The sequence below is a fragment of the Chiroxiphia lanceolata genome, chromosome 26 (assembly GCF_009829145.1).
Source record: "Chiroxiphia lanceolata isolate bChiLan1 chromosome 26, bChiLan1.pri, whole genome shotgun sequence".
Taxonomy (NCBI): domain Eukaryota; kingdom Metazoa; phylum Chordata; class Aves; order Passeriformes; family Pipridae; genus Chiroxiphia; species Chiroxiphia lanceolata.
The window spans coordinates 5442627-5462304 of record NC_045662.1 but is presented as its reverse complement, the minus strand read 5'-3'; the positions used below and the strand labels follow the sequence as shown (position 1 = coordinate 5462304).

The 19678-nt window shown below is 67.0% G+C and overlaps 2 protein-coding genes across 2 annotated transcripts; one reads left to right on the top strand and one right to left on the bottom strand.

Annotated features, from left to right (window-relative positions):
* Window positions 1-7231: 7231 nt before the first annotated feature.
* Window positions 7232-15505, bottom strand: CDK5RAP3 (CDK5 regulatory subunit associated protein 3). Its single transcript, XM_032711233.1, has 14 exons — window positions 15403-15505; window positions 15111-15168; window positions 14559-14690; window positions 14241-14341; window positions 13966-14014; window positions 13176-13354; window positions 12248-12384; window positions 10828-10975; window positions 10628-10735; window positions 9837-9909; window positions 9298-9389; window positions 8254-8459; window positions 7416-7587; window positions 7232-7337 (listed from the first exon to the last, which is right to left on the bottom strand). Exons 1-14 carry the CDS (start codon window positions 15406-15408, stop codon window positions 7272-7274), a joined length of 1527 nt encoding a protein of 508 aa, XP_032567124.1. The 5' UTR covers window positions 15409-15505; the 3' UTR covers window positions 7232-7271.
* Window positions 15506-16629: 1124 nt separating this feature from the next.
* Window positions 16630-18430, top strand: PRR15L (proline rich 15 like). The gene is made up of 2 exons (XM_032711305.1): window positions 16630-16789; window positions 17634-18430. The coding sequence occupies exon 2, from the start codon at window positions 17635-17637 to the stop codon at window positions 17932-17934; it is 300 nt and encodes a 99-aa protein (XP_032567196.1). The 5' UTR covers window positions 16630-16789; window position 17634; the 3' UTR covers window positions 17935-18430.
* The last annotated feature ends 1248 nt before the right edge of the window (window positions 18431-19678 follow it).

The following is a 19678-nucleotide window of genomic DNA, read 5'->3' as shown; positions in this document are numbered from 1 at the left end:
CCGGGACACCCCAAACCGGGGAACCCCCCCATGGACCCCCTTCCCCTCTCCGCTCCCTGGTGCCCCCCAAACCCTGCTGCGGTCACCCCCCCGTGCAGCCACGTGCCCCCAAAGGTGTGTCTGTGTCCCCCCCAAAACACGAGTGACACCCCAAACCCCCCCACACCCCACATCCCTCCCAGCTCGGGGGGGCTTCGGGGGGGCAGACCTTGATGGATGGACCCCCCCCCCCGGGGCCGGGCAGGGGGAGCAGCTGGCAGAGCTGCCCGTGTCCCCTCGGGGGGGGGGGTCCCGCAGATGTCGCCGGAGCTCAGATCCCCCCAGACCTTTTCTGTGCCCCCCAAAACCTCTCAAGCTCCGGGAGACCCCCCCCCGGTGTCCCCACATCCCCTGTGTCCCCTCCCGGGAGGGACCGACTGCCCTGGACCTGCCCCCCCTGCCCTGGACCTGCCCCCCTCCGTGGGTGACAAAGGCTCAGTGGGACCCCCCACCCACCCCGAACCCCCAAAACGGTCACCCCGCGGACCCCGGGGATGGGGCGGGGGATGAAACGCAACCCAAACCCCCCTCCTTGAGCCCCCTTCTGCCCCCCGGGGGTGTCCGGCCTCCTATCCTGGGGGGGGGATCTGTGTCCCCGCTGTCCCTTGGGGTGGGGACCCCCGACCCCCCCTCCCTCCCCATCCCGGGCAGGCGGAGAACAAAGAGGGGGAGGAAGAGGAGGAGGAGGAGGAGCGCGAAGGCCCCTCTGGGAGCCGGGCGGTGACAGCTGGTGCCCCCCGAGTGACACGGGGACAAAGGGGCCTCTGCCACCCACGGACCCCCGGACAAAGGGGCTTCACCTCCCCCCGGGCCGCGGGGCTGGGGGGGCTCGAGTGTCGCTGACAGAGGGGATCCGGGACACGCGGGGACCGGGGGCGTCCCCGGGACTCTGCCACCCCCCCCGCGACCCCACTGCGCCCCCAAACCCACGCTGACCCCACAGCTGGGAGACCCCAGCCCCAAAATCCAGCGTTTGTGCCTCCCTGCGCCCCAAATCCTACCAGGCTGGGGCTGCACTGCCCCCAAACCCTGGCACCCCCAAAGCCAGTGACCCCCAGTCCCATGTCACCCCAAACCCTTGTCACCTCCAGTCCCATACAACCCCCAAATCCTTGTCAACTCCAGTCCCATACAACCCCCAAACCCTGAGACCCCTAAAGACAGCGATTCCCAAAACCCCAGCACCCCCAAAATCTGACACCCCCAAACCCTTGTCAACCTCAAACCCTTGTCACCCCCAATCCCAAGTCACCCCCCATCTCATGGCACCCCAAACCTTTGTCACCTCCATTCCCATGGGACCCCCAAACCCTGACGCCCCCAAACCCAGTGACCTCCAAGCCCGTGTCACCCCCAAACCCACATCCCCCCTTCCCCTGCCCCATCCCCACCCGAGCCGGGACCCCGAGCCCGTGGGGAGGAACATGGGGGGGTCCGGGGGTCCAGGGGACCGGAGTGGGGGGGTCACACAGCCAGGCCGGGGGGTGCCGAGCCGAAGGGGTGTGGGGGCTGTTTTGGGGTGCCCATATCGGGGGTCGCAGTGCCGGGGGTGCCCGTTTTGGGGGTACCCGTGCCGGAGGTGTCTGTGCCGGGGGGGGGACTGTTTTGGGGGTCCCTGTGGTGCCCGTTTTGGGGGTGCCCGTGCCGGAGGTGTCTGTGCCGGGGGGGGGACTGTTTTGGGGGTCCCTGTGGTGCCCGTTTGGGGGTGCGGCAGTGGCGGGGGGGGGGGGTGGGGATTCATTAGCGGGGAGGGGGCGAGAGGTGGTTCCAGCGGGCGCGTTGATGGATGGCCCGGCCCCGTCCTGTCAGCCGGGTTTTGTCTCCCGGACGGGAAGAGAAAGGGAAAGAGGAGGGGAAAGAAGCCCCCGGGGCGGGGAGGGGGCACAGGAGCCCCCCTCGCCTTCCCCCGGGCTGTCGCGGTGATGGATGGCCCGGCCGGGGGGGCCGCGGGGCTGGGGAGCCCCCTCCTCTGGGGTCGGGGGGTCCGAGCAGCCCCCAGAGACAGGTCGGGGGCTGCACCCCCCTCCTGGCCACTCTGAGCTGCACGATGAGCCCCTCAAACCCCCCCGGCTGAGCCCCCCCAGCTCATCACACCCACGGGTGCTGCCGGGCTGGGGGGGCTGCACCCTGAGCCCCCCCAAAAATAACCCCCGAGGCTTTTCCCCTCTCTGCTGCCCCAGCTCTTCCCTTCTCCCTATTTCTGCCCCTTTCCAAGGATCTGCGGGACCCCCCCAGAGCCCGGGACCCCCCAGCCGGCTCCAGCTGACACCCCCCCCACACGTGAAGCTGTCGTGTCGCCCCCGGCCCCCCCCCCCGGGTGACACATCGGTCCCCGAGTGCTCCGGGGCATCTGTCGCCCCTTCCCGTGTTTTAACGAGGAAATTCCGAGCCCGCGGAGCAGCTGCGGTGTCTCTGCCCCGGGGGGGGGGGTTTGAGGGGCTCCGGGGGGGGACAGGGGGTGCCATCCCGAGCCCCTCTGCCGTCCACACCCCACTGGAGACCGTGGGAGCGGCTGCTTGTCCCTAAAAATGGGCTGAGAGGGGCTGGAGGGGGTGAGGAGGGGGATGCAGAGAGACCTGAGCAGGGGAGAGGGATGGAGGGATCCGGGGATGCAAGGAGGGAGGGATGGAGGGATCCAGGAATGCAAGGAGAGAGGGATGGAGGGATCCAGGGATGGAGGCACACGGGAAGAAATTAGGGAGGGATGGAAAGCAGGATGGAGGGAGGGATGAAGAAAAGGATGCAGGGACGGAGGAAGGGATGAACGGAGGGATGGAGGGATGCTGGAAAAGATGGAGGGAGAGGTGGAGGGAGGAAGAGGGAGATGCAGGGATGGAGGGAGGGAAGCAGGGATGGACGGAGGGATGCAGGAAACAATGCAAGGATAGCTGGAGGGACAGAGGGATGGATGGATGGATGGATGGATGGATGGATGGGGGGGATGCACGGGACACACAAGGACTCTGGGGGGGGCGGTTGGGGAGGGTTGGGGCTGGTTGGGGGGCAGCGGGAGGGGGGCACGGGCCGCCCCCCAGATGGTGGGGCCGCGGGGCCGCCCCCGCGCCGGCTCCCGGCTGCGCCCGGCAGTTAATGGAGCGAGCGGGATGTCAGGGATGTGACGGGAGCGGGAACGCGGGGACAGGGCCGGGACAGATGGAGGGACCTTAATTGGTAATTAAATCCCTCCCTGGCAGGTGAGATGGAGCGGCAGCCGGGCCCTCGGGGGGGGCGGGGGGAGGAGGAGCCGCTCCCCGGCACCATCAGGGCTGGGGGGGGGGGGTTGATCCCCATTCCCAGCCCTGTCCCATCCCTTTGTCTGGAGCAAACCCAGCCCTGAGCCTCCCCCCAGGGCCGCGGACCCCCCTCCTGCAGCCTGGCAGGCCGGGGACAGCCAGGGAGGGGACAGGGACACACGGGGGACAGGGACCTGCAGGGGACCCCAGAAATTTGGGGAGTGGCTCCTTGTCTTGGACTGTTTGTCCCTGACATCCACGTCCCCCCGATTTGTGTCCCCTGTGTCCGTGTCCCCTCCATCCATGTGTCCCCCTTGTCCCTGTCCCCTCCCTCCCCATGTCCCCCTGGTCCTTCTCCTGTCCCTCCATGCATCCCTTTGGTCCATGTTCCATTTTTCCATGTCCCCTCCATCCCCACGTCCCCTCAGCCCGTGTCCCCTCCCTCCACGGGCCCCCCTGGTCCTTCCATGTCCCCTTTTTCCATGTCCCCTCCATCCCCACGTCCCCCTGGTCCTTCTCCCGTCCATCCACGTGTCCCCCTGGTCCATGTCCCCTCTTTCCATGTCCCCTCCATCCCCCTGGTCCTTGTCCCTGCTCCCTCTTTCCACACCCCCTCCATCCCTCCATCCCCGCATCCCAAGGGACACGGGGGGCAGGCCGGGGGGGGGGGGGAGGAGGGGGCAGGAAACCCACCCAAGCCCCCCCATCCCACCCCAGCAGCGGGGAGGGCCGGGAGTGTTTTATCTTCCCGTCATTGTCTCCCGGGAATGTCCGGGATAATGGGAACAGCGATCGGCGGCGCCGGCCGATCCTTCACCCGCCATGGGGAGGGATATTCATAAGGCCCTAAGGAAGCCCCAAAAGCTGGGAAAGGGGCCCCCGGGATATTCATAAGGCCCTAAGGAAGCCCCAGAAGCTGGGGGGGGGGGGGGGGCGGTGGTCGGATACGGGGTGGGGGCACGGCGTGACCCCATTGAATTCCCCATCAACCCCCCCGCGGGGTCTCTGCCCTCTGCCCCCGCCGGGACCTGCGGGGCGGGCCGGGGGTCCCGGGGGGGTCAGGGGGGGTCAAGGGCCGGGGGCCGAGCGACCCCTGCGGCGGGGGGGCGTTAGTTCCAGGGATAAAGGGGCTTTATGGCCGGACCCCCCCCGCCGGATGCCTTCGCTATGGAGACGCGGGTGACGGTGACCCCCAGACCCCCCATCCCAGGACCCCCCCCGTCCTCACGGAGGGACCCTCCGCGCCCCCCGGCTCCGTCCCCAGCCAGCCGGGAGCGGCAGACACCGCTTAATTAGCCCGTTAATCACCGTTAGCGGGGTAATGAGGGGCTCCCCCAAGCCCGGCTGCCTCGGCGCGACCCCCGGGGGTGGCACCGGGGGGGAGGGATGGGACGGGAATGTTGGGGGGGGGGAGAGATGGAGCCGGGCTGGGACCCCCGGGTGATGCACCAGGGGGTCTGCACCCCGTGAGCCCCACGGCTGGGGGGGACAGGGATGGGGACAGGGATGGGGACAGGGACAGGGATGGGGACAGGGGATGGGGATGGAGAGAGGGGATGGGGAGAGAGATGAGGACAGGGACAGGGATGGGGACAGGGATGGGGATGGGGACAGGGACAGGGATGGGGACAGGAAGGGGGACAGGAATGGGGACAGGGACAGGGATGGGGACACGGACAGGGATGGGGACAGGGGATGGGGATGGGGAGAGGGATGAGGACAGGGACAGGGATGGGGATGGGGATGGGGATGAGGATGGGGATGGGGAAGGGGATGGGGACAGGGACAGGGATGGGGATGGGGACAGGGACAGGGATGGGGACAGGGATGGGGAAGGGGATGGGGACAGGGACGACGACGGGGACAGGGACGGGAACAGGAATGGGGACAGGGATGAGGACAGGGACATGGATGGGGACAGGGATAAGGACAGGGACAGGGACAAGGATGGGGAAGGGGATGGGGACAGGCACAGGGATGGGGACAGGGGTCCTACAAAGCCCCAGGTCTTGGTCCGGGTGCCAACGGCACAGCCCCCCCCCCCCCCCGGCAGCCCCACTGGGGACCCTCCTGCCCCATTGAGAAACCCCTGTTCCATTTGGGACCCCCCCGCCCCTTTGGGGGTCCCAACCCCGGCCTGGGGGGTGGTCCCACAGCAGACCCAGCCCCATAAGCAGCTGTGACGTGTCGGGGGGTGGGGTGGGGTGGGACAAGACCCCCCCATGGGGACCAATGTCCTGTCGTGACGTCAGAGGGCGTGGCAGCCCCGCCCCAAAGATGCCAGGAGGGGGCGGGGCTCCAGCCCTGCCCAGCCCAGTACGTCCCAGTAGAGCCCAGTAGGGGCGGGGGGGGCGATGCGGGGGGTGATTAATGGGGGGCCATCGCTCACTGTCCGGCGGGGCGCGGGGCCCCCCCCGCGCTAACGAGCGCCAGGAATAATGAGCGGTGTCAGTCGGCGGCCGCCCGCCAAGGAAAGTCATTACAGGCGTCACCGCCGGCGACACCCGGCCATGAATCAACTGCTCTGCTATGAAATTAAAATCCAATCGCCCCCCCACCCCCGGGCAGGGCTGTCAGCACGGGGGGGCCGCTCTGCCCACCCCCTTCCCCTCCAGGGCCGCCCCAAGGACAGGGTGTGGAGCTGCAGCACCCCTGGGAGCACCCTCGGGGGGATTAGGGGCTCCTCTTCCTCCCCTAAATCCGGAGGGGTGGGAGAACTGGGTTTATTCCTCAACAGCCACCCCCCAGGGGGGCTTTTCTGCTCCCCCCCCCACCCAGGGCTACCCCAAGGACAGGGGGTCCCACATCCCTGGGATTACCCCCAGGGGGGTTTAGGGGCTCCTCTTCCCTCCCAAAAATCCAGAGGGGTGGGATAACTGGGTTTATTCCTCAACAGCCACCCCCCCCCTCCAAAGGGGGCTGTTCTGCTCCCCACCCTGCCCAGGACACCCTTCCCCAAGGGGAGGTGTCCCCTATCCTGGGACACCTCCAGATCTGCCCCAAATGCCACCCTCCAGCTCAGGACACCTCCAGAGCCACACCACGTGTCACCCCCGATCCTGGGACACCTCCAGAACCATCCCAGGTGCCATAGTCACCTCAGGACACTTCCAGATCCTGCTCCAGATCCAGCCTGGGTGCCATCCCCATCCTGGGACACCTCCCTGCCCTCCCCACCCCAAGGACAGGGGGTCCCACATCCCTGGGATTACCCCCTGGGGGGTTCAGGGGCTCCTCTCCCCCCCAAAATCCAGAGGGGTGGGAGAACTGGGTTTATTCCTCAACAGCCACCCCCCAGGGGGGCTGTTCTGCTCCCACCCCACCCAGGGCTACCCCAAGGTCAGGGGGTCCCACATCCCTGGGATCACCCCCATAGGGGTTCAGGGGCTCCTCCTCCCTCCCCAAAATCCAGAGGGGTGGGAGAACTGGGTTTCTTACTCAACAGTTTATTACTCAACCCCCCAAGGGGGGCTGTTCTGCTCCCCACCCACCCAGGGCCACCCCAAGGACAGGGGTTCCCAAATCCCTGGGACCACCCTCGGGGAGTTTAGGGGCTCCTCTGCCCCAAAAATCTGGATGGATGAGTGGGAGAATTCATTTGTATCCCAAAATCCACCCCCTCCAGGAAGGGCTTCCCCCCACCAGGGCCACCCCAGGGCCAGGGCATGGGGGGGGGGTCCCACATCCCTGGGACCACCCTCGGGGGGTTTAGGGACTCCTCTGCCCCAAAAATCTAGATGGATGAATGGGAGAATTCGTTTGTATCCCAAAATCCACCCCCCAAGGCCAGGGCATGGGGGGGCTCCCTGGGATCAACCTCGGGGGGGTTTAAGGGCTCCTCTCCACCCCCCCCAAAATCCAGATGGATGAGCGGGAGAATTTGCTTTATTCCCTCATAACCACCGCCCTCAGCGAGGCCACAGCCCCCCAGCAGCACCCCCAGGGTGTGAAGGGGGGGGTCTGGGGGTCAGGATCCCCCCCCTGCCCCTCTGGGGGGGGTCACAGGTTGATGCCCATGAGGTTGACGGGGCGCCCTCCGTAGCGCTTGGAGATGTCGGCCTCGATCTGCAACACACACCGGGGGCTCAGGGCGGGCAGGGGGCAAACGGGGGGGTCCTGAGGGGGTCCCCCCACCTCCCTCACCAGCTTCTGCAGCTCCTTGGTCTTCTCCAGCAGCCGGTCGAGCTTGGGCTCCAGGGATCCCTGCTCTGCCAGGGCCTCCCGGCGCTTCTGGGCCATCACCTCCTTCTTGGCCAGGAGCAGCTCCGCCTGCTTCAGCTTCTGCTTCAGCAGCTCCGACACCCTCTCCACGTACCTGGGGGGCACAGCCAGCCCTCAGCCCCCCCGGACACCCCAGGGACACCCCCAGCCCCCCCCGGACACCCCAGGGACACCCCCAGCCCAGGACACCTCCGGATCCACTCCAGTGCCATCCTCACCCCAGGACACCTCCAGAGTCACCCCAGTGCCATCCTCACCCCAGGACAGCTCCACCTCCTGCTCTACATCCATCCCAGGTGCCATCCCTGTCCTGGGACAGCTCCAGATCTGCCCCAAATGCCACCCCCCAGCTCAGGACACCTCCAGAGCCACCCCATGTGCCACCCCCAATCCTGGGACACCTCCCATCGTCACCTCAGGACACTTCCAGATCCTGCTCCAGATCCAGCCTGGGTGCCATCCCCATCCTGGGACCCCCCCACCTCCTCCTCCAGAGCCACACCATGTGCCACCCCCATCCTGGGACCCCCCCACCTCCTCCTCCAGAGCCACACCATGTGCCACCCCCAGTCCAGGACACCTCCAGATCCTCCCCAGGTGCCATCCCCATCCTGGGACACCTCCAGATCAAACCTGGGTGCCATCCCCATCCCAGGGCACCTCCAGAGCCACTCCAGTGCCATCCCCACCTCGGGACACCTCCCCCTCCTCCTCCAACCCTGTCCCCCCCCCCGGGACCCCTCCCCAGCCGTGCTGGCACCTGGGTGAGGCGAGGATCATGCAGAGGTGCTGGACGCTGCGGGAGCAGAGCTGTGCCAGCAGAGCCCGGGCCGTGCCCAGCAGGGAGCCCACGTGGGCGCTGGTCTGGCCCTGCAGCAGGGCCGGGGCCAGCTGGAGCTGGCTCATGGCCACGATGTCGGCCTCGTCCTCCATCTCCACCAGGCGCTGCGCCAGGAACAGCTCCAGCTGCGGGAACGGGATGGCTGCGGGTCCGGCCCTGCTGCAGCTCACCCCACATGCCCCATCCCACCCCACATCCACCTCCATGTGCCCCATCCCACCCCCTCCCACCTCCCTGTGCCCCATCCCACCCCACATCCACCTCCCTGTGCCCCATCCCACCCCCTCCCACCTCCCTGTGCCCCATCCCACCCCACATCCACCTCCCTGTGCCCCATCCCACCCCACATCCACCTCCCTGTGCCCCATCCCACCCCCTCCCACCTCCCTGTGCCCCATCCCACCCCACATCCACCTCCCTGTGCCCCATCCCACCCCACATCCACCTCCCTGTGCCCCATCCCACCCCACATCCACCTCCCTGTGCCCCATCCCACCCCACATCCACCTCCCTGTGCCCCATCCCACCCCCTCCCACCTCCCTGTGCCCCATCCCACCCCACATCCACCTCCATGGACCCCATCCCACCCCCTCCCACCTCCCTGTGCTCCATCCCACCCCTTCCCACCTCCATGGACCCCATCCCACCCCCTCAAACCTCCCTGTGCCCCATCCCACCCCACACCCACCTCCCTGTGCCCCATCCCACCCCACATCCACCTCCCTGTGCCCCATCCCACCCCCTCCCACCTCCCTGTGCCCCATCCCACCCCACACCCACCCCCATGGACCCATCCCACCCCCTCAAACCTCCCTGTGCCCCCCATCCCACCCCATCCCACCTCCATGGACCCCATCTCACCCCACTCCCACCTCCCTGTGCCCCATCCCACCCCATCCCACCTCCCTGTGCCCCATCCCACCCCCTCCCACCTCCCTGTGCCCCATCCCACCCCATCCCACCTCCATGAGCTCATCAATGAACTGGTTCCGTGTCTCAGGGTTTTCCAGCACCGTCAGGGCATCAGAGCCACGGGCAACCCCCTCCTCGGGCACTGGGGGGGTGAGGGGGGGCTGGGATGGGACCCCCACAGCTCTCTTTGGTCCCAAGCCCCCCATCCTGGCTCAGCACCACCCCACGGGGGGCTCAGGACCTGCCCTGTCCCTGCCCACCCAGCACCCAAAGGTCCTTGCACAGCATCCCTCTGCTCCATCCCCAAATCCCTCTGCTCCATCCCCAAATCCCTCTGGGCACTCCCAGGGGCACTGAGGGATTTGGGGGGCAGGGAAAGGACTCCCCACCCCAGCTCAGCATCACCCCATGGCACTGCCAGGGGGCTCAGGACCTGCCCTGTCCCTGCCCACCCAGCACCCAAAGGTCCCTGCACAGCACAGCACCCTTCCCTCTGCTCCATCCCCAAATCCCTCTGGGCACTGCCAGGGGCACAGGGTGTGGGGGGCACTGCCTGGCCCCCGTGGGACCCCCCCCAAGCCCTGCTCACCCTCAGCACCAGCCTCCAGCACCGTGATCTGCACCTCCTCAGCCCCTCCGGCCCCCCAGTCGATGCCACCCTCCTGCTGGGACACAAAGGTGACATCGGGGTGGGGGGGGACCAGGACACCCCCCAGGACACCCCCCAGGGCCCTGGGGCAGAGCCTGATCCCGGGGGGAACAGCCAGGGGGGGTCACATGGCTGGGGACTGGGATGCTGTGACCCCCCCCAGGGCTGTTTAGGGGGCTTTGGGGGCTGTTTTAGGGGTGTTGGGGCTGTTTTGGTGGGTGGGAGCTCTTTTGGGGAGAAAGGGGCTGTTTGGGACGATTTAGGGGCTGTTTAGGAGGGTTTGGGGGGGTGCTTTGGGTGGGTTGGGGGCTGTTTTGGGGTAAGGGCTGTTTTGGGGAGAAGGGGTCTGTTTGGGAGGGTTTATGGGCTGTTTAGGAGGGTTTGGGAGCTATTTTGGGGAGAAGGGGTCTGTTTAGGAGGGTTTGGGGGCTGTTTAGGAGGCTTTGGGGGCTGTTTAGGAGGGTTTGGGGGCTGTTTAGGAGGGTTTGGGGGCTGTTTAGGAGGGCTTGGGGGCTGTTTTGGGGTCTGTTTAGGAGGGTTTGGGGGCTGTTTAGGAGGGTTTGGGGGCTGTTTTGGGTGGGTTGGGGGCTGTTTAGGAGGGTTTGGGGGCTGTTTAGGAGGGTTTGGGGGCTGTTTTGGGCAGGGTGGGGGCACTTGGTGACATGGGTGGGGCCGGGACACCCCCAGCCCCTGGAGCAGGGCAATCCCCGCCCCGGGGGGGTGTCACACACCTGAGCACTGGGCTCCACCGTGATCCCCCAGTCGATCTCCTCGCCCCCCTCGGCAGCTCCTCCATCCCCTCCCGGGGGGGGATCCAGCGGGAAATCCCCCCAGTCGATCTGTGTGGGAAGGACCCCGCTGAAACCTTCCGGGAGGGAGGGGGAACAGCTGGACCCCGCGGAGGAGTTTGGGGTCCCCGAGAGGGACTGACCGCGTCCTCCCGGGGCGGCTCCGGCTCCTCCTCCCGCAGCTCCGGCCGCTCCACCCGCCGCGGCTCCCGGCCCGTCCGCCACTCCTGCACCGTCGTGTTCCCGCGGGCACACACGTGCCTCAGGAGGGGCACCACCGCCTCCGAGGGGCTGGGGACATGGGGGGGACAGAGGGGATGGGGGGGGATCACCCTGAGGCATCACAGGCTCAGCAAGGCTGGGGACATGGGGGACAGCGGGGATGGGGTGAAGCACCACCACCTTGGCAGGGCTGGGGACACCACGGGGACAGTGGGGATAGGGGGGATCATCCTGAGGCATCACGGGGTCACTGGGGCTGGGGACACCATGGGGGGGACAGTGGGGATGGGGGGGACCACCCTGAGGCATCACAGGCTCAGCAGGGCTGGGGGGAACAGCTCCAGGGAGCTGGGGATGGGGAAACCACCCTGAGGCATCACAGCCTCATTGGGGCTGGGGACATGGGGAGGGGGACATCAGGGATAGGGGGGGATTATCCTGAGGCAGGACCACCTTGGCAGGGCTGGGGACACGGGGGGGACACAGCAGGGATGAGGGGACCACCCTGAGGCATCACAGGATCACTGGGGCTGGGGACACCATGGGAGGACATCAGGGATGGGGGCGACCACCCAACCCCACCCAGAGAGCCCCAGACTGGGGGACAGTTCCTCAGTGGGGACAGGGGGCAGGAGGAGCCATCCTTGGAGGTCTGTCCCCCTGTCCCTGTCCCCTCAGGGTCTGTCACTCTGTCCCTGAGGGTCTGTCCTCAAGGGTCTGTCCCCAAGGGTTTGTCTCTCTGTCCCCGAGGGTTTGTCCCTCAGGTCTGTCCCCCTATCCCTGTCCCTGGGGGTCTGTCCTCAAGGGTTGGTCCTCAGGGATTTGTCCCCAGGCGTCTGTCCCCCTGTCCCTGAGGGTCTGTCCTCAGGGGTCTGTCCCCCTGTCCCTGTCCCCTTGTCCCTGTCCCTCAGGGTCTGTCCCCAATGATTTGTCCCCCTGTCCCTCAGGGTCTGTCCTCCTCTCCCTGTCCCTGGAGTTCTGTCCCCAGGGATCTGTCCCCCAGCTCTGTCCCCCTGTCCCTGAGGGTCTATCCCCCCATCCCTGTGCCCCTGTCCCTGTCCCCCAGGTCTGTCCCCCTGTCCCCCAGGGTCTGTCCCCTCAGGGTCTGTCCCCCTGTCCCCGAGGGTCTGTCCCTGTCCCCCTGTCCCCCAGCTCTGTCCCCCTGTCCCCGAGGGTCTATCCCCCCATCCCTGTGCCCCTGTCCCTGTCCCCCAGGTCTGTCCCCCTGTCCCCCAGGGTCTGTCCCCTCAGGGTCTGTCACTCTGTCCCCAAGGGTCTGTCCCTGTCCCCCTGTCCCCCAGGTCTGTCCCCCTGTCCCCCTGTCCCTGTCCCCGTGCCCACCTGTCACACACGAAGCCCACACAGGCCTGGTAGAGCTCGATGGCCTCCCCCAGGTCCCCCACGGTGTCCCCGACACGGGACAGCAGCGAGGGCAGGTCCTGCACCAGGGCCAGCAGCTCCTGCCGCACGTTGTCACCCTGGGGACACCGGGGGACGTGTCATTGGGGGGGGGGACAGGCAGCCAAAGCCCCCCCTTGGGGGACTCTGGGGGCAGGATGGGGACATGGGGGGGTGTGGGGTCACCACAGGCCCCCCCAGCTCCTGCCCTGGGAGTGGGGACACCACAGGGACACCATGGGGACACCATGGGGACACTGCTGCCAGTGTGACCCCTCCCAGGACAGATGGGGGGTGGGGGCTGCTCTGGGTGGGAGGGGGTTGTTTGGGGGTGTCAGGGGCTCTTTTGAGGGGAGGTCTGGGGTGGGAGGGGGCTGTTCTGGGGGGTTTGGGGCTGGTTGTTGAGGGGTGGGAGCTGTTTCGGGGGGAAGGGGGTGTTTAGGAGGGTTTGGGGGCTGTTTTGGGATGGGAGGGGCCTGTTTGGAGGGGGGGCTGTTTTCAGGGGTTGGGGTCTGTTTTTTGGGAGGTGGGAGCTGTTTTGGGGAGATGGGGCTGTTTGGGAGGGTTTGGGGACTGTTTTGGGATGGGAGGGGGCTGTTTTGAAGGGGTTGAAGGCTGTTTTCAGGGGTTGGGGGCTGTTTTTTGGGAGGTGGGAGCTGTTTTGGAGAGATGGGTCCGTTTAGGAGGGTTTGGGGCTGTTTCTGGAAGGTCTGGGGCTCTTTTGGGGTGGGAGCTATTTTTGGAGGGGTTGGGGGCCATTTGGGGGGGGGCTGTTTTGGGGGTTTGGGGGCTGGATTCGAGGTGGGTTAAGGGCTGTTTTGGGGTGGGTTAGGGGCTGCTTTTGGGGCTGTTGGCCCCCCCAGGCACTCACAGTGATTCCATACTGTTTGCAGGAGGCCAGGAACCGCTCCCTGAGCTCGGCTGCTCCCACCTGACACTCCTCTTCCCGCCGGGAAAAGTCCTGCTGGGCCTGTTGGCACCTCCCGAGCTGCCTCCGCAGGGACGGGATCTCGTAGTTGATGCTGCGGACCAGGAGGCTGGAGAGCTCGGCTGGGGGGGCACCCAGGCCAGGGAGGGGTCACCCAGGGGGTCTCAGGGCATCCCAGACCCCTCAGAGCTCCATCCCGGCGGGATTTGGCATTCCAGCACATCCTGTCCCTTCCCCGTCCCAGTCTGGGGGTTGGATCTCACCCACCCGTGGGGGTCCTCAGGATGCCCCAGACAACCTGGGGGGCCCATCCCATCGTGTCCTGATCACTCCATCCCAGGCTGGAGGCTGAATTCCATCCACTCACAGGGGTCTCAGGGCATCCCAGACCCCTCAGAGCTCCATCCTGGCGGGATTTGGCATTCCAGCACATCCTGTCCCTTCCCCGTCCCAGTCTGGGGGCTGGATCCCACCCACCCATGGGGGTCCTCAGGATGCCCCAGACAACCTGGGGGGCCCATCCCATCGTGTCCTGATCACTCCATCCCAGTCTGGAGGCTGAATTCCATCCACTCACAGGGGTCTTGGGGTGTCCCAGACCCCTCAGAGCTCCATCCCAGTGGGATTTGGAATTCCAGCACATCCTGTCCCTTCCCCATCCCGGTTTGGAGACCCACCACCACCCACCACCCCCAGGGTCCCTCCAGAGCCCCCCAAGCCCCCCCTGCCTTACCCAGGTAGGTGTTCTCCTTCTCATAGAGGGCCACGATCTCCTGCCAGTCCTGGGGGGGAGGAAGAGCAGGGTGAGGAGGGTGAGGAAGAAGAGGAGGCAGAGGATGATGAGGAAGGTGAGGAGGAAGAGGAGGAAAAAAAGGAAGAAAAAAAGGAGGGAAAAAAGGAGGAAAATAAGGAAAAGGAGGAAAACAAGGAGGAAAAGGAGGCAGAGGATGAGGAGGGTGAGGAAGGGGAGGATGATGAGGAAGGCTGAGCTCCCCAGCCCCGTCTCACCTTCATCCGCTGGGACGAGTAACGGCCAAAGAGGTTCTTGGTGGAGGCCTCGGTCCCCTTGAGGATCTCCACGATCCTCAGGCAGTGGAAGTAGTGCAGGTCTGGGGTGAGGGGGTGGGCTGGGATCACTGGGAAGTCTGGGATCACCCCAGGAAGTCTGGGGGGTGTCACCCCCTCCCAGCTCAGCCCCAACTCCCGACTCCACCAGCTCCCATCTCCTGGCTCAGGGGAGACCAAACCCCCACCAAACCCTTGGGAACAGGCTCCCAGCTCATCTCCCAGCTCTCCCAAGGGATCCAGCCCCCCGATGCCACTCACAGGATCCCTCCAGGAGCTGTTTGATCTCCTGGTTCTCCGGCATGTCCTGGATGGCCACGTCGATCCGCTGCCGGATCAGCTGCACTTGGCTCTGCCACCTCAGGCTGCAGTGGCGCCTGTCCACGAGCCAGTCTGGGGACAGGGGGGGACAGGGGGGTCACCTGGGGGGGGCACAAGGCAGGGGTGACCCCCCCAGACAGGCTCCAGGGTCGGGAAGGGAGCACAGACCCTGCGTGTTCCAGGGGGAGGAATGGTGGGAGGAATTCCCGGCTTGTTCTCAGGTGTGGGAGGGGGAAAGGGGGCTCGGGGGGGTGGGGGGAGGCGGGAAGACAGGGAGGAATTCCCAGATCTTCTCCAGGTCTGGTGGGGAAAGGGGGGATTGGGGTGGGGGCCAAACACTGGGATGAATTCCCCGATTTGTGAAGGGCTGGAGGGGAAAGAGGGGAAGCCAGAGTGGAGGGTCAAACACTGGAATAAATTCCCGGCTCCCTCCCCGGCTCCAGAAGGAACAGAGGGGTCCCCAAATCCCGGGATGACTTTCCCGCACCGCACCCAGGAGTTTGCCGGTCTGGATGTCGATGGGCACGTTCCGGTAGTCCTGGGGAGGGACCTGCGGGGAGGACACAGAGGGAGCGGGGCTGGAGGAGCCCGACCGGGATCGGCACCGGGATCGGCACCGGGAGAAGCACCGGGATCGGGGTCAGGGGGGAGACCCCACGCTCCAGCGCCCGGGCACGGCCTGTCCCCGCTGCCCCGGGCTTGGGGCCCTTCCCCGCTCCCCGAACGCGGCCCTGGCCCCGCTCCCGGCCCCTTTCCCGATCCCGCTCCCGTCCCGATCCAACACCTCCATGTCGCCATCAGCGCCACTTCCGCCTTGCCCCCCTCCAGCCAATCCCCTGCCTCGGCGCGCGCCCCTCAGCCAATCAAAACGCGTTCTGTCCAAAGGGCCCGCCTCCCCACCAATCAGAGGGCGGTATCCCGGCGGCAGCGCCACGTGCCGGCGTCGCGATTGGTTGGAGAGGGGAAGGGGCGGGTCCGGTCCGGACCAATGGGAATGCGAGGTCTCTCTCGGGGGTTCCCGATCCCGATCCCGGAGAAGCCCCAGGACGGAGCCGGGAATCCCCCAGGGAACCCCCACGGCCGCCCCTCACGGTCCCAAGCACACCCCAGATCCAGGGGCGATCCCCAGTTGTCCCCAGAGCGGATCCCGGATCCCTCGGGGATCCCAGATCCCTTGGGAAGCACTGGATGCCCCAGCACAGAACCAAGATCCCCTCGGGATCCCCAGAGCTGCCCCAGAGCCTGCCCCACATCCCTTGGGGATCTCTGGGGGGGTGTCCTAGAGCAGATCCCAGATCCCTCAGGGACCACTGGATGTCCCAACAAGGGACCTGGGATCAGTTCTAACTCTTCCCCATGGACCCATGAGGGATCTGGGATCAGTTCTAGATTCTCCACAGGGATCCAGAAGGGACCTGGGATCAGTTCTAACCCCTCCCAGGGATTCCTGAGGGACCCGGGATCAGTTCTAACTCTTTCCCATGGGACCCATGAGGGACCTGGGATCAGTTCTGACTCCCCCCGCCAGGGATCTGGGATCACTTTTATCCCCTCCCAGGAATCCCCAAGGGACCTGGGATACCCTCTGCCGTTCCCAGGGGGATCTTGGCTCCGCGCTTCCCGAGGGACCCGGGACGTGCCACCCCCAGGTCCAGAGTTAGGGAGCCACCAGCTCGTCCCCACGCGGGGACACGTCCCGTGGGGACACACCCCGTGTGGGGCACCCCGGGGGGAGCAGCGGGAGGCACGAACCGGCCTCGTTTCGGCCAATCCCACCGGGAACAGGAGCCCTGGACCCCCGGGCTGCCCGACCTCGGGTCCATGTGCCACCTCGGGGCCGTCGGGACGGCGACATCGTGGCCCCCACGGCCAGTCCGGTGCGGTGGCGGCCACTCGGGGCCACTCAGAGCCACCCGGGGCCACCCGGAGCCACCCAGGGCCACCCGGGCGGCGCTGGCACCGTTCCCCGTCATGAATATTCAGCCGAGCCTGGCCCGGCCCCGCTGTTTGCTCCGGCAGGAGGGGTTTGGGCGCGGGTTCACCTTGACGGTAACACCGGGACGGCGGCAGGTGAACGGCACCTGCCCGCGCCCCCCGGCCGGGACACCCCCGGGACACCCCCGGGACACCCCCGGGACAACCCCGGGACACCCCGGGCGTGGGAGCAGCAGGTACAGGGACGGGGTGTCCGAGGTGGGGACGGGGTGTGGGAACCCCGGGGACACCCCCGGGACATCCCGGGGACACCAGTCGGGGGTGGCATCACCTGGCTCTGGCACGGGAGGGGGGCCGTGGGGGGGACACAGGGGCCACCACCCCACTGGTGGCCCTAATTTTTGTGACCTCGCCTCCATTCCCAGCGGGGACAAGGGAGGGGGGTTTATCCCCCCAAATTGATGCCAGGGGGTAACAGCGGGGAGGGGCCAGGGGTGGCCCAGCCCCGCGGGGGGACACGGGGCTGCGCCGACCCCCGGGATGGGCACAGGGCGCCAGGAATCCCGTCCCTGCCCGCGGCCAGGGAAGCCTTTGGCTCCTCCGCCTTCCTGGGTTCCTGCCCTGGAGCCACGCGCGGCTCCGGGAGCCTTCCTGGATCGCTGGAGCCTTCCTGGAGCGTTCCCGGAACATTCCCAAGCCTTTCCAACGCTCCCGCCCGTCCCCTCCAGCGAGAGGCAACCCCAATCCCGGGGTGGGACCCCGGCCCCTCCCCAGCTCCCACCTGCTCCCAGTTCCTGTTCCTGTTTGCTCACCGGGCTCCCTCCCTGCCCCGCTACACGTGGCTGATAAGGCACCTCCCGGGCCCTGCCAGCGGCCTTTTCCCGGCGCCGCGGAATTCCCAAGGCATGGAGCATCCCCTCCTGGTACCCGCGGGGTGCTCCCCCAGCCCCGATCCCACGCGGATCCCACCGGGGAAGCACCGCAAGCGAAGCCAGCGCCGGCTTCCATCCCTCTGGAATCACATCCCGGGGGGTCCAAGGAACCCAAGGGAGCACGACCCTCCCCAAATTCCCGTTCCAGGATGGCCGACAGCCACGGCTGGTGGAAGCTGACGTTCCTGAAGAAGCGCCAGGCAGCGCCCACGGTGCTGTACGAGACCCCCGACGGTCCCGCGGCCCCCGGGGGGGACCCCCAGGAGGGCACCGGCCCCGAGGGACCCCCCGGCTTCGCCGCCCGCCTGGAGAAGCTCGTGGACAAGAGCACCAAGGGGAAGCACGTCAAGGTCTCCCACTCGGGGCGCTTCAAGGAGAAGAAGAAAGTGAGGGTGACGCTGGCAGAGCACCCGAACCTCTGCGGGGCCGCCGAGAAGGAGGAGAAGTGACCCGGCGGGATGTCACCCTCCGGCCACCCCGGGAATGCCGATCCACGCGGCCCCGGGAGGAGAGAGGACTCGGGATGGGGTTTATCCCAGGGATAATCACGGACCCGGGATGGTTGAGCCCGTCCCTCCCACCGCCCCGCCCCAGGCTGACTGGTTCATACTGGGATGAGGACACTCCCCCCCGAGCCCAGAGCCCACCCAGCTCTGCCCCCATCCCATTCCCGATCCCGAGCTCCCAGTCCCACGCCGTGTCCTTGCCAAGTGACCCCCAAAACTCGGGATGTGACACTTCCCTGCCCCGCTGGGCCAGTCCCCCCCGCGAGCTGCCTCCACGGGGGGCTCCCGGGAGGAGCAGCATTCCTCAGGGAATCACTCCCCGCTGCTGGAAGGGGGGAGCCGACCCCGGGGGGCTCCCGGTGGGTTGCTGGGGGTGTTGGAAGCTCTGGCACCTGCTGCTAATTAACTGCTGTTAATAAACCAGGGAGAGCTCAGCACATCCCTGGATCCAGACTGGCAGGGTGGGAGGGCTCTGGATCCTTCCAGGACTCGAGTGGGAGTGGAGCCATCCCGGGGAATCCCTGACCCCGTGGGGGTGGAAGCAGAGGCAGCTCCAGGGAGAGCTCAGCAGATCCCTCAGAGACCCCTGGATGTCCCAGCTCAGAGCCCCTGGGGATGCCTGGAGCAGATCCCAGATCCTGATGATCCCTCAGAGACTGATGATCCCTTCCCTGAGCCCCCTGACAGAGCCAGGGATCCAGCCTGGCAGGGTGAGAGGGCTCTGGATCCTTCCAGGACCTTGCTGGGAGCAAAGCCATTCCAGGGAATCCCTGACCCCGGGGCAGTGGAAGCAGAGGCAGCTCCAGGGAGATCTTGGTGGATCCCAGACCCCGGGTGGGAGGGCTCTGGATCCTTCCAGGACTCCGGCAGGAGCAAAGCCATCCCGGGGAATCCCTGACCCCGGGGCAGTGGAAGCAGAGGCAGCTCCAAGGGAGATCTTGGTGGATCCCAGACCCTGGGTGGGAGGGCTCTGGATCCTTCCAGGACTCCACTGGGAGCAAAGCCATTCCAGGGAATCCCTGACCCCGAGGCAGTGGAAGCAGAGGCAGCTCCAGGGAGAGCTCAGCACATCCAGGGAGAGCTCAGCACATCCCTGGATCAAGCCTGGCAGGGTGGGAGGGCTCTGGATCCTTCCAGGACTCCAGCAGGAGCAAAGCCATTCCAGGGAATCCCTGACCCCCTGGGGGTGGAAGCAGAGGCAGCTCCAGGGAGAGCTCAGCACATCCCTGGATCGAGCCTGGCAGGGTGGGAGGAGGGCTCTGGATCCCTCCAGGACCCCACTGGGAGCGGAGCCATCCCGGGGAATCCATCCCGGGGAATGCCCGACCCCCTGGAGCAGGGACACGCCGGGGTTCCAGGGACACGGGGGGGTGCCCGCGGTGCCCTCCCTGCCCCGCAGGGCGCGGCCGTGCCCCAACTCCGCAGGCTCCGAGCACTTCCCAGCTCTGACAAAAGCCCTGAGGGTGCCAAGTGCCCGTTTCCTGGCACGGGGGCAGTGCCAGGGCCGTGTTTGCTCTCGGGCTGCTCTTTGTCCCGGGAAGGGAGCGACGAGGGAGAGGAGGGAGGAGCCCGTGGGATCATTAACATCCATCCCGGGGGGTCTGGGCTCGGGTCCTGCTCCTCCTGCCGGGACTGGGGGGGGTCCCAGCCCCTTCCTGGGACACCCCGCTGTCCCCTCCTGTGCCTC

Excerpts from the sequence above, each read along its gene's own strand:
- PRR15L (XM_032711305.1), top strand. The coding sequence starts at position 17,635 with ATGGCCGACAGCCACGGCTGGTGGAAGCTGACGTTCCTGAAGAAGCGC.
- CDK5RAP3 (XM_032711233.1), bottom strand. Across the intron at positions 8,460-9,297 it reads TCATTGATGAGCTCATGGAG|CTGGAGCTGTTCCTGGCGCA; the intron begins GTGGGATGGGGT and ends CCGTTCCCGCAG. Across the intron at positions 7,338-7,415 it reads CCAAGGAGCTGCAGAAGCTG|ATCGAGGCCGACATCTCCAA; the intron begins GTGAGGGAGGTG and ends TGTGTGTTGCAG.